Consider the following 14,005-nt stretch of genomic DNA (forward strand, 5'->3'; position numbering starts at 1 on the left):
AGAGCATTTGAAGCAATGTGTACAGTATGAGGTTTGGACAGTTCTTTATTTCCCTTTTATAAGGCTGCTGGGTCTCCCCATAGTGGATATACATATATATACAGGAGATTGCTATACTGGAGTTACACTGAGGGCAGAGGGTCCATATTACACAGACTTCAAAAAACAACACTAATAGAGCCTCACCTCCAGGTATCAGAAATCAGCAGAGAGATAGAGAGAGAGAGAGAGAGAGATAGAGAGAGAGAGAGAGAGAGAGAGGGGAATGGAAAGTGGGGAAACAGCACAAGAGAAGAGGTATGAGAAGGAAGAGGGGAGATGGTGCAGTCTGAGAGCCTGACTCAACTGCCTAATAACTTAACACTAAAAAATAACATACAGATTTCACGCACAGTGCATCTTAAATAGGTTACGTGAAGAACCATTTACCATAAATATCTGTATTTTCGGGAACCAACATATATAAAAAATGATTTAAAAAAAAACAAAAATTATTGTCTTTATTTTTTTCTTATTTTCTCCTTTTCCCATCGTGCAAATCATTCTTTCATTCCTTCTTGCTGTGGAGGCCGGGCTTCATCTGCCCAGCCCACATCCATTCCAGATAAATGAGGAAAAGGAAACAGAACCCAGCAACCCCCCCCCCCCTTAAAAGCATATGAATTAGTAGAAAACAAACAAACAAATGAACAGAACACCACAGTCAACTCATCACAAAAAGAACCCACAGACACACAGAACAGCAAGAACACAGTACTTTTTTTTTTTTCTTCTTCATCACCGTTATTCCTCTTAATGGTCAGTATCATCATCGTGGTCTTTCTCCTGGCGTACTGGTTGGCGGCAGTGGAGTGGTCCTCCCCCTCCGGCGGCTCAGTGGAACTGGGAGGCAACTCTCCAATCGGCTGGTCAGTTCAGCAGTGATATATTATCTCTCAATTTCACAGTGTGGTAGGAAAAGCAGGGTGAGGAGAGGGAGGAGGAGTGATGGGGAGGTAAGCCAGAGGGAGGGATATCGCAGGTGGGAACAGGAATCAGAGGAACCACAGCAACAATTAGAAAACAACTAGAAACCCCCGACTGTCCATGGAAAAAAAGTAAACAAAATGGCCGCTTCACTCCTTCTGAGTTTCATTCCCGCCGACCCGTGTGGTTGGGAAAGCCTTGATTGGCTGGCGTAAACTGATCGGATGGCCCGTGTTTCTAGCAGACAGTAGGGAGATATGGGTGAGGGAAGTCTAAGGCTGACTGGAATCCACCGGTGGATGGGACTCAACAGGGCGATATGTCGTCAGGAGAAAAAGGATGTGCGTGGCAGGTCGATGTGTGATTGGCAGGTCAGAGGGCGAATCCCTTCTGCTTGGGTTTAGGCACGCTGTCGCAGTGCCCGCCTCTTGCGGCTGTAGTAGTGACGCACGCCGGTCTGTCTGGCAAAGTTCATCATGTAGTTTTGTTTACGGGTGCTGCAGGGATACAAAAGACGGTGAAAGAGGGAGGGAAAGAGGAGTGTGAACATTAGTGACCGAGAAAAGGACACTAAAAATCCACACATTCCCATGCACACACTCGCATCCATGCACACAAACACGCAAACAGTCGTACTCTCTCACATCCGGGTTCATGCTGGCTTTTTTTTTAATCATGTTTCAGCTATAACCTCAAACACTCAACACCTGTATGGGTCTTATGGCTCAGAGAATGGATGGTGCTACTCTACACAACTAGATTTGTTTATGTTCTCCACAAATGAGAGGCACCTAGACAGTGAACATGGTGGTAAAACTAGCTACATGTATTCAATGGCAGACCAAATGTCACAGGACAAGACATGGGACACAATTTACAAACACACCATTACAAATACTAGGGAGGAACTCTGACACTGAGTGTTTGAGGTCAGAGTTAACAGCCATCACTTGGAGACAAGAAAAGTAACTAAACCAAGGCCATAAAAGTGCGGGGTTATGAGCAGAGAAGGGGTGGTTTTGAAACTAGAAAACATAGAAAAAAGCTGCGGAAGATTGCTCTTGCTTAGCCTGTTCAATGCCTCTTCCATCCAGCAGGGCGGTGCCAGTGAGCCAGGAGTGCAGCCAGGGCAGGCAGGGGCCTCTGCGAAGCAGGGGGAATAAGGACGGTGGGGGAGGGGGTGGGGATGGTGTGCGCGTGTGTGATGGCTGTGAAGGTGGAACTGTGAAGGTGGATGGCAGGGATGGCTGGTTAACTGCTTATGTTTGTGCGTGTGTGTGTTTCTGACTTATGGTCAGAAAACGGAGGGACAGCGAGGAGGGAGCTCCTTGCTCAGAGTCATGTGTTGTTGTCCTCATACAGACAGACAGCCATGAGTGGAAAAAGGATGGAGAGCTGTCGCAACAGTCGGTCCACAAAGCCATGCAAGGAGCTGGATGGAGGAGGTTAGTTGGATGATGGCCAAATATGCCCTCATTTGTAATTGATGGTGCAAGATGCCCTGCATTGCAACTGATGTTGATGTATGAATGGGAAAAAGAAGCCCCTTTTGTGCTTGGGCTTGAGTGAGATACATCCTGGACCCACAAACAGTCATCTGTTTCACGTAGGATCACTGAATTGTATGTGTCGGCTTGTAAAGTAGCAGCTAGGTCCAAAACACTAGAACAGCCTGTAGCAGAGGTAGTAGCCAGAACAAAACAAACAGAAACAGCTATAGTGATGGATTACATCACACATATACACACAAACACAGTACCACTGACATTCGTGAAAAAATGCCCCAAGGACTGTGTAAACTGCACATTCGAAATCAAAGCCATTTAACAGGAATCTGTTCTCATCTGGTGACATTGTGTCGAACTGTTTTAGGGGATGTGATGTCATAAATCAAATTTGACAAATAACAAATGTGCCACCACCTGTCAGAATTTCACTACTCTTGTTATATTGTGAATGTAGTTTTGTTTTCTGCCCTGAGAGCTGTCTCTTAACCTATTTGTGTTGGATCATTTTATCAGCGAGCTTCCACCTGGGCACTGTGAGCAGCTGGTCGGCTTGTTGACCTGCCTGGTGCTCGGGATAAGGCCAGGGCATGGAGATGACTGTGGCGATAATGAGGAGGGGTGTTTCAGTGAAATCAAGGGAGGATGTGCGTAGTGTAAGAGGGAGAAGAAAGGGCTGGGAGGAGGGTGAGGGAGGGGCTGCATTCAGGAAGAGGCGGATAACTTACCTGACACTACAGCCATGCCAGAGGGAGCAGAATACAGAAGAGAGCAGAGGTTAGAGCGCGAGAGGGGAGAGGCAGGAGGAGGGGACTGCTGTCTCGCAGAAAGGTCTGGGGGGGTAGGAGCCCCGGCCTGGGGAGGCAGGGGCCCAAAGTGGGGAGAAGGGAGAAGAGAGGAGAGGTAGAAAGATAGTCAGAGTTTCAAAGAAGAAGTGAACGTTAGTGGGACGACAGAGACAATGAGGAAAGAGGAAAGAGGAAAAGAGAATATGAAAGAAGAATGAAAAGCAGAAGAGTAGTTGGTGAAGAGTGAGTGATAGACAGCAAAGAAAAGTAACAAAGATGAAGAGAAGGTGAGAAAAAAAACACAGGTAGAGGTGAAGACAGAGACCAAGATATATAGCAGTAATCCATCCGTTGTATGTCAGAATGGGAAAAGAAAGAGAGAGAGAGAGAGAGAGAGGGAAAGAGATTTGAGGAAGGAAAGACAGAAGGAAGGAAGAAAGTAAGGAAAAGGAGGAGGAGGAGGAGGAGGAGGATGATGATGATGATGACGTAAGGTAGGATACAATGCAGCACAGGCAGAGGAGTGAGCATGACCACATGATCAAACACGTCAGTGACATTAAGCAGCAGGGAGGAAAGGCACGTGACACAAAAGAAAAGATTGAGCAGGAGTAGGAGTGACAGGAAGAATGTGTGAAGGAGTGGAGGAGTGGTGAACAGAGAGAAATAAACAACAGAGCAAAGTGTGAGGATCACGGTTACTCTTTTCAGCAGACACTGTTGAAAACCGTGCAGGTGCGAGGGAGGGAGTGGGACAGGTCACGGCCACGTAGACCAGGGACAGCTCAGGTTAGGCATAGATGTATGTTTATGTGTGTTTGTGTGTGTGTGTGTGTTTGTGTGTGTGTGTGTGCGCAACTGTGCATGAAATATCAGAGTGCCTTACATGACTGTTGTATGTAGCATTTGAAATGCATTGGGTACGCATCTAAATGAACAATAAGCACCCACATCACAGGGAACATTGCTCTGATACCCACAGCAACATGCAGAGAATGCATTCAAAATGCTTGATGATAGTGCCATGTTAAGAATATGCTAGCTGAGTATAGACCATCTTCATGATATCTTCAGTGCCCTGCAGAATCTCCAGTTTTGCCTCTTTTAATCTCTATATGAAAGCTGGATCTGACTTCCCCGTGGAGAAAATGTTTATTGACGCAGGCTACAGACTAAACATGAATGTAAAAAGGAGGAAAAAAGAAAGAGAGAAACAATCAATGAATCAGTGCAGAGTGTTTGCCAGTTCCATCAAATCAAATTTAAGAATCTGTAAGAACATTTTTATTCCCTGTAGAAAGAAATCTCGGACAACGTTTGCATGAAATGGATGTGAAAAAACACAAAACCAAACGCTGACTTCACAGTAGAACAAGGACACATTGTCAGAGATGTGAAGCCACCATCAGTGTTCTGTACTGTATATGATCCTGGTTCAGTGTTCTCTGCCACGCCTTATAATGACCACAAAGGCAACTCGCAGATGGGCTAACTACAAATGGGTGAATACTGTAAATGGGTAAGTGAATGGGTGTTTCACATCTAATGAGTGCTTCAGCACAAAAACAAATGGCAACATTTTGAACAATGTTGGAATTTATGACCTCAGTTGTTTAATTTAACTCTCTCTAAGATATTTTAAGGTTATTCATGTGATATGATTTAAAACATATTAACACCATTTAGTCATTTCAAAGGAAAAATACATAAATCCTTGACAAATTGTATTTCTGGGAGATGCATGGGTTCTACAAGACACTGAAAATATGACGATTTGACAGCAGGAGTTGATCTGTCGTACACAGAACAGCCATCCACAAACAGAACCCACCACAAGCACACTGCAGGCATTTTCTACTCTGCTTGCCATCAGAAGCTGTGATGAGGATTTATAACAAGTGAGTGCTGATAGGTTTTGTTGTAGGAGGTAAGCAGCACGCATGTAGACGTGCTTACATTATTTCTATACTGTATCTCTGTGTTTGTGAGGAGTAGAGGGGATCATTTTTACAGGTGAGTCTGAGGCAGAGGTAGAGACAGGGGCAGATCAGGGCTCTGTTGGGGGCCAGTCTGGGGGGCCGGGGGCTGGCTGGGAATTGGGTACTCACAGAACTACTTCCACATGGTCCAACGCCCACTGGTCATGTCCTGCACCATCGTGACGCGGCTGCCACCATCGCAGCATCACCCCTTTAACCCTCGCCTCTCTGGAGAGACCATGGAAACATTGTAGGGTCAGCAAAGGTCAACACATATGTCAGTGGTTATACTGTTGTAGGTTCAAAGCAGCCTAATAAAGTTTTCCACACTGGTTTACACAGTAGTACTTACTAATAAGGCACCCTTTATAAAAGCTGTAAATGAAAACTTTGAAAACAGATTTATGGATCAGTTATAAGCCATTACTAGGAGCAACCGTTTCCATGTTGTGAAAAATCTCTCTGTGGTTTATCCTCCTCCAGGGTGACACTTCGTCATTTTATCTAGCTGGTTTGTTCATCAGGAAAACCCCCTCCAATGGGCTGTTTGACTACTTCCTTTCTGGGAAAATTATTATCCATTATCCATTACCCTTTATTAATGATTTACTAACATTTATACACTAATAGTAAAACATTTACTGATGTTTAAGTGACAACTTAAAAGCCTTTATAAAGAGTGCCTCATTAAATGACTGTACAATTTAAACTGAGTGTCTCTATGCATCACTCACAGTGGAATGTTGTAGGAGACTCTCTGCGCCTTTATGAAGTCTTTGGGCTGGTGCTGGGCAATTACATGCCAGCTGACTCCATTGTTGACACTGTACTGCAGCAGCACGGCTCTGTCTACTGTATCGGCCTGATCCAGAGCTATGTTACAGCTGTCTGTCTGTGCCACACTGCCAATCTGCAGCACAAACATGATCTTACTGCAAGGAGACAGAGAAGGAAGGCAAAGGAGAGGTTAAAGAAATAAAATATTAAACATGATATGACAGATAATTTGCCATAGCTGCGAGGTAGGCAGGTGTTTACAAAATCAGTTTATGTACAGTATGTTTTGGTTGTACCTGTACCTGGCTCTAGTGAGGTCCAGCGGTTTAGTAACTGCCTGCCTCATCTTACAGCCATTGAAGTAGAGTGAGTCTCCGTGGGCATGCGGTGACAGCTGCCCACAGCCGCTGCCTACACCCCCACCCTGGATCAGCTGCCAGCTCTCCTGAGACACGCTGCCGGACTCAAAGTTGTCCTTGATTGAGCTGGGCAGGTCACTGCTGGAGAGGGAGCAGTCGTCACCTGTTCAGGTGAGAAGAGGGGAGGTGATGAAACTGAGAGAATGAAGATTACACTCTTTGTGAAGTAAGAGCATAATTATCGCAAGACTATTTGTGATGGAGTTAAATAAATCAGATGGAAACATTTTTGTTCAGTGTTGCTGCAAATGTTTACTTTTCACTTTGTTCACTTGCATCATTTTACTTGACAAAAATACCCCAATCCAACATCTTTGCTGAAAAGTATAAACGATAAAACAGTGTGTGTGTATTTAGCAGTTTGAATGTAATACGCTGTTTGTGGCCCACCATGGTGTCCCTCATCACAGATGCAGACCACTCCACTTGTACAGTAGCCGTGGCCACTGCAGAGCCCCGGGCAGGCCTCTCCAATATAAACATGGTCCACTCCCCAGCTCTGCCGCTCTCCTGTTCCCTCCTTCTGAATCCAGCGGAACTGAGTAGCCCTGGAAACATACAACGAATCATAAAAGGCTTACACCACTGCAACAGAACTGTAACTGTTGCCCATTATTCTGCACATCTGCGTAAATATATGAATTGAGACAAAACAAAAATGAGACAAGAGCTCTGATACGTTCCACTGCTGACCAAGGAACTAAGTGTGTGCTCCTACCCTGAGGAGACATGGTCTGGCAGCTGGACAGTGACCCTTGTCCATGCTGAGCTGTTGACTGGACTGTAGATTGTGGACTCATGGAACTGGAAAGGGGAGCAGCCCACGTTGTTGACTGACGAGGGGAGGCACTCTGACTGTACCAGCTGCCACGAGTCAGACCTAATGGGAAAGACTGAGATCTGAAAACAGTCCGTGCGAAATGCATCCGATGAACAAAATAAAAATATGTCAAGTAATCTTGAACCGGTAATATTCCTAAAATGGTAATAATCTTTACACAGATTGAAGCTACTGTTATTTGATTCTGACATTTAACATTGATAAGGTCATGTCATGGCACCACCTGCTCTGACTGGTTGTCAGGTCAGCTATGTGTATCATTCAGGTCTATGATCCCAGACTGTTGGTTACAAAGACAACAGCTTGTCAGTCAGTCGATGGGTATTTCCATCACGGCTGTAAAAATATTTCTGCATTAGCTACAATTTGGCTGTTATCCACTGTATTGGAAAAAGAGACCATCAAATAACAAAATGAGGCTTGACAGTATATTGCAGGCATTTGTTTTATCACTGTGTCAAAGTGTTTTCATCAACCCACAATCACTGGAGGCAGTGGACACAAGCTGTGAACAAAATAATGACATGTTATCACGTTTTAAGTGAATATAGCAAACTTTAAGTATGCCTCTCCTTGTTTTTGTTTTTTTTTTACCTTGCGTCCTTCCTGTACTGCAGCAAGACAGAATGATGGTCTTCACAGGTGTCTGCCTCACACCCAACAACAATCTGCAACAGGGAGAGAGGTATTAAGAACTGAAGCCACAGTGTTCAAGACAAATGACAGTTGTTAATTAACTTACGTCGCCCTCTGGCAGTACTGTACCTTGAATTGTAGAACATAGCCAGGCTGCACTATGAGCTCTCGAGTGGCCAGGATGTTGTGTGTCCTGTCTTGGTTCTTGTTTGGCCAATACAAGTGGAATGATGGGTTTCCACAGAAGCCAGCTGTGCGTACAGCATTAGGGTAGAAACTCCAGCTTTCCTCATGAGAAACACCCTCTGGTGAAAGGCAAAGAAACAAACCAGAAGAGGCGGAAAAGTCACAATGATTTCCAAAATATTAATTTAGTTTTTGGGCCTTGATTACATCAGCACAGACAAACTCACCATCATCAAAGGTGTCAAGCAGGGTTGATGGGTTAATGTCTGAGCCCCCCACCAAGATGTTATCTATAGCCCACTGGGCTCTTTCCAGGCTGGGGGTGGCCAGGCCAGAGGAAATGGTAAATGGCTGCCACCAACGCAGGCGAGTGGCATTGGTTAGAGCTCCCTCTGGGAGAACAATGTAGTCTCTCCTCACTGACACATACTTTAGATAGTCCATCTCATGCAACAGCATCCAGGAAACACCTGAGGAACCAATATTGACGGAATGAGAAAATGAAAGAAAAAAGAAAAAGATGATTAAAAATAAAAATGCATGTTGTTAGTCCACCTCCATCAGTAGAGTAATCCAGCAGCACTCCCTCTTTGCGACATGTTGGACGATGGCACATGGTCATGTTATCTTCACTTCCAATCCTGGCCCAGTACTCCACAAACCTATCCAAAAAGCATGCAATTTATAATGCATTGTATTTAAAGCACAATATTTAAAGCCAGGTAGAAAATGTCTGTGTCTGGGAATGTCCAACAGAAGTTGAGTACTGACTTGGCTCCACGGAGGTCCAGATCAGCAGTGACAGCCTGTCTTGCATCAGCCCCTCCAAAGTACAGGGCAGTCCCTTCTACTAACACACCGCAGTCTGTACAGGGCCTGCCGCCCTCCAGCACCTGCCACTGAGGTCCTGCTGCCCCTTCCCAGTCAAAACGCTCCTTCAGAGATGCCTACAGAAAAAACAGCACAGAATCTAAACCATTGTTTTCTCAAACAGATAACATCTAATCATCATTTTCTGCGTTTGACACCAGAATATACATTAAAACTGATCAATCCACCTTAAGAGCAGTGCTGGCATAGCAGTTTGGTCCAGTGAATCCTGGGTCGCAGAGACAGCGTTGATCCAGACAATCCCCATGTCCCCCACAGTGGCTGTCACATGCTGGCCCGATGTAAAAGTTCTCCACACCCCACTGAATATCTGAGTGCTGCTGGAAAAAACGGAACCGCACCGCACTGTGGAACAGACAGGACAGGTTAGTCAAACAACACTGCATGCCATTTTCATGTTTTATATGACAGTGGTTTTAATATTTTATATCGTGACAATAATTTGATCTATCAATAATTTAAGTCAAGCATGTAATGGTGGTAACATTAAATATGAGGAGGTAAATATGAGTAGGCAGGATGACTCACGTGTCAGCAAGGCTGTCGGGCAGGGGATAGACTGCCCTCTTCCAGCCTTCAGCAGGGAAGAAGACTGACGGCTGTGAGACCTGACCGCCACAGCGGGGGTCAGCAGGCAGGCACTGGGGCACCAGGTACTTCCAGGTCACTCCGAAATCAGCTGAGTACTGGACATGAACCTGCCGGTCTGCATGACGTTCTGGCACACTGCAGCCTACTGCAATCTAAATCAACACACGGATATTGATAACATATGGTTATATTTACAAAGTGAATTTACACAACAATGAACTGGTTACATGAATGAAAGAACAAATATGTGTTGTTTTAGGTTTGTTTTAGTTACCTTGAACTGCATGACCCAGCCCTTGTCAGGAATAATATCATGTGTGACAGCATACACCTCTCTCCCATCAGCATTTCCACACACCATCACCCCATCAGGAGAGCCGCAGAAGCGCTGCACCGAGCAGTCCTCTGAGAACAACCAGTGATCACTCACTGAGAATAAAGAAAGAGAGAGAAACATAGAAAGAGAGAAGCAATTATTAGAAACTTGTTTAGTTGTGGCATTGATTTAGGTCCCTGGTCCAATTTTTGATGTACCGATGGGTGTTTCCTCCTGCTCATTCAGTTGACCTATCCTCCCTGCGGTCCCATCAGCAGGAGCTCTCTCGTGGTTGGGCAGTGCCACCCCTCCAAATGTGTCGGATATTTGTGCTCGTGGATCTGAACCTGCAATAAGGACGTTATCCAGAGCCCAATCACTGTGGTCTGCTCCCTCATGCTGTGGCTGCCACCAACGCACACGCACCCCTTCCTGCCGGGCAGCAGGGGGCAGCAGCACATTCACAAACCTGAACACAGGCAAGAAAGTATCAGATATTCTGGTTCACTGTTCGATCAGTTGTATGCAAGTCGTTATGTCCATGTGTGGCAGGTGAAAAAACTCACCCAGGCTTGGTGTACAGATCATAGAAGATCTCAGTCAGGAGGTGCCAGTTGATTCCTCCATTCAAACTGTACTCCAGAAGCACACCCTGGTTGCGGTTGCTAGGTGGGATCATGCAGCCATACATAAAGTAGAACTGAATGAACTCAGCGTTGGTCAGATTCAGGTCCACTGTCACCAGCTGGCGGCTGCAACTCTGTGCACAGACACATAAGAGAAATGTCAATCGGGGGCTCAGCTAGTATAGGCCTGTGATGGATGGATGCCTGTCTATCAGTCTCTGGTCTCTCTTTCTATTTCTCTATTAATCATTCCTCTAAAAACAGATCCAAAAGTTTCAAACAAGATCTCTAGTGTTCTTTTTTATTACAGACAACATTACCAGAACATAACCAGAATAATAGAACTGACTTACGCATATATATAGTGGGTAAGGTTTGACCTTTGACAAGACTGATAATTTATCTTGATACAGCCTATTACTAGACCTAAATGACCAGTCTTAAGAGGCCTTTCTGGCAGTGTGTCTTTCCACATTAATATCAGCCTGTCAATAGGTATCCATTTGCAATACAGCCCTACAGTAAGTGCCCCGGGAAAGGTTAAGCTGCACATAAAGGCTGACAGCTACTTACTTAGTGGTCTTTTAGTCAACAGATTAATACTTGAAGCAACATGTTTCAGATGTCGTCAGATGTCTAGCTCTTCAAACTACCTCTGTATAATCTATTTGCCCCAGTACATCAGCTCAGGTCAGTGCTTTTGCAGTCTTTATTGCAGAAGTAAGTTATTCACTCCCTACCTAGTATGAGTATAAGGCTGGTTAATGCATAGCTCATGTTTACATGGAGACATCATGACCCACTGGAGAACAAAATGATCAGAGAATTTCAAAAAAGGAGAAAGGGTGAGAGGAACATGGCATCCTATTCCAATCTTATTCTTTTAGTGAAAAAGAAAGACGGAACAAAGGTGAGAATAAATAAGAACTGAACAATAAATGTAGACGTATACTTACACCACTGAAGTGCAGAGCAGCCCCAGAGGCCACAGCTCCGCACACAGTGCTGAGTTTTCCACCAGTTAATACGTGCCAATGGCTGAGTGAGGGAGCGCGACTGAAGCTGTCCTTCAGCTGGGAGGGTAGAGGAACCACAGGCTCGTCACAGTACTCTCCACCCCACTCTGGGTCGCACCTATGGATGATGGTGGAGTCAGACGCACATAATCATATTCAAAGACAAACTGGCCATCAAGTTGAATTTAGTTAGTTGGTTTATTGACTATAATTTGATCAAATATAAACATAAGGTTCAAACAATACAACACAATAAACTACAATTACTGCCTCAAAGTTGTATGCCTACGCCACTCAGACTAGCTACAGGTTACATCCCTGAGAGTCAGATCAAGTATTAACCATTTGTGTAAAACTTTGTCATAGTGACCTTGACCTTGACGTTTGACCACCAAAAGCTAATCAGCTCATCCTTGAGTGAAGTTTCTGCCAAATTTGAAGGGATTCCCTCGGGGAGTTCCAGAGATATTGTGCTCACAAGTGTAGCCTTATTCTGATTAATTGATTTGTAGCTGCATTCTGATTGGTCAATTTGTGACAGAGTTCCGGTTGCTCGGTTTATAGCCTTATTCTGATTGGTGAGTTTGTAGCCACGTTCTGATTGGTTGATTTGCAGCAATCTGTATCAACCAATCAGAATACGGCTACAAATGGCCATTACTTACACACAGGAGCTCTGCTGGCAGCGGCCGTGTCCAGAGCACATATCTGGGCAGCCATCTCCGATGTAGAGGTTATCCAGAGCCCAGGTCTGCTGCTTGTCAAAGGGAGCCTGCTGGAACCAACGGAATCTTGTGGCTGGAGACCTAAAGGCATAAATTAAAGTCACAGAAGGACCTGAACTGTAAACCCTGACATTGTACTTAGTGATTTGTATCAGACTGTAATGTAGTCTAAATGTTTGCATAGGAGCCACTACAACTTGGCTACGACTATTTAAAAATTGGAATATACTGTCAAATCAGGATATGTTATAGGCTACATAAGTGTCCATGTGTCTGAGTAGTTCAGGGCAGTGCTGACCTGACATATGATGGTATAGGCAGGGTAACGCGTCCCCACTTGTTGTATGTGTCAGAAACCAGCAGCCTCTGTAGGGTGTAGGAAGAGCAGTCAGGGCTTGTAGGCAAACAGTCTCTGACCACAGGCTGCCAGGTCAGACCCAGATCCAGAGAATACTCCAACTCTACAGCTGCACAGAAAGAAGAGAAAAACTTATTGACAATATGCATAGTCATGAATCTGCAAACAAACATATGTAGCATGACAATCTAAAGCCTAAATGTAGAATGTGAGGACTTCTTTCATGTCAGTATTAATATTTAATTTAAGATGGCTTTTTCATGCAGACTATAATCATCCTCCATTCTGACTTCTTAATGCTTACAGTAGCAGGAGTTGGTGACAGAGCAGGAGGCAGAAAACTCAAACTGGATGAAGGCATCTTGACCCAAGCTGATGTCAGTGGTAACAGCATAACGAGTGTTGGACTTCTCAATGAATGCAAAAGCAGGTCCATCAGAGCCACAAACGGGCATTCGGGTTCCTCCAGGGTGAAGGAGCCATGAGCGACCATCAATTGAAGAGAAATCATCTTCCAGAGGTCCCCAGCCACTGGCACTGCCACCTACCACCACCTAGGAAACAAAAGAGACATTGCATAGTTCACATTCACATGGGATTGGTCAGAGGAATGAAAAAAATGAAAGAATGTTTGCGTGACTGTTTGCATTGACAGAAAATTATGAAAAGCCTTATGTATGTATGAATGGATGGTTGAATGGATCCTATCTTACTGTACCTGGTCAATGACCCATGGACTGTAAAAGTGTCCGTTCTCAGAGGGCTGCCACCAGCGGAGACGAGTGGAAGGTGTGCGGGCACGTAGCGGGATCTCCAGGGCCACCAAGCGAGCCTGATTACTGCTGTTGCTGAAGAGAAATTCCTGGAGAAGTCCCCAGGTGAGACCTCCGTCCACAGAGAACTGCAGCAAAACAGGCTGGGAGCGAGGGTCTGGAGCTGCCTTACCACAGCCGAGACGCAGGAAGAACTGAACAAACCTACAGAGTACGAGCATTAACACATGAGATTACAAAGACAACATTTTGATGGTGTATTTTTATGAAGTTGGTGAGTGATTTTCTTTGTGTGGATAGCAGTAGGTATACCTGGCATTTGACAGGTCCATGTCATTGGTGACCAACATGCGCAGGCCGTCCTCGCTGAAGAACAGGTGGTTCCCACTTGACATGATACCACACTTCCTGGATGGTTTACCGCCGCTAAGAAGTCTAAAACGCTCAGCATCTACAGCTCCCCCTCAAGTCACAAGTACGTACACAAACACACACAAAGAAAGCAACAAAACAGTAAACACACAATCATAAATCCATCATATACTGTGGAAAACTGAAGTCTGAATAGAACCTCTATTTACTACATAATGCTCAAAATGACATTATAAAATG

General features: G+C 44.9%; 1 protein-coding gene across 3 annotated transcripts in view; it reads right to left on the reverse strand.

Annotated features, from left to right (window-relative positions):
- Nucleotides 1-27: 27 nt before the first annotated feature.
- The window catches only part of reln (reelin), a 91,249-nt gene continuing 77,271 nt past the window's right edge, over nt 28-14,005 (reverse strand). Inside the window, exons 43-64 of one of the 3 annotated variants that reach the window (XM_087176340.1) lie at nt 13,706-13,856; nt 13,339-13,597; nt 12,925-13,174; nt 12,561-12,729; nt 12,203-12,343; nt 11,478-11,655; nt 10,462-10,655; nt 10,114-10,364; nt 9,854-10,008; nt 9,517-9,731; nt 9,156-9,333; nt 8,869-9,044; nt 8,653-8,759; nt 8,325-8,567; nt 8,041-8,216; nt 7,870-7,943; nt 7,153-7,314; nt 6,825-6,982; nt 6,312-6,537; nt 5,973-6,170; nt 5,368-5,466; nt 28-1,463 (exon numbers count right to left, since the gene is read on the reverse strand). In XM_087176340.1, coding sequence (XP_087032466.1) covers nt 1,367-1,463; nt 5,368-5,466; nt 5,973-6,170; nt 6,312-6,537; nt 6,825-6,982; nt 7,153-7,314; nt 7,870-7,943; nt 8,041-8,216; nt 8,325-8,567; nt 8,653-8,759; nt 8,869-9,044; nt 9,156-9,333; nt 9,517-9,731; nt 9,854-10,008; nt 10,114-10,364; nt 10,462-10,655; nt 11,478-11,655; nt 12,203-12,343; nt 12,561-12,729; nt 12,925-13,174; nt 13,339-13,597; nt 13,706-13,856 — 3,857 coding nt within the window. In that variant the 3' untranslated portion in view covers nt 28-1,366. The other 2 variants (XM_087176341.1, XM_087176342.1) reach the window with 2 other exon arrangements.

This window comes from Seriola lalandi, unplaced genomic scaffold, assembly GCF_002814215.2.
Source record: "Seriola lalandi dorsalis isolate HSWRI2012SDOR001 ecotype SW California unplaced genomic scaffold, Sedor1 jcf7180002054548, whole genome shotgun sequence".
Taxonomy (NCBI): Eukaryota; Metazoa; Chordata; class Actinopteri; order Carangiformes; family Carangidae; genus Seriola; species Seriola lalandi.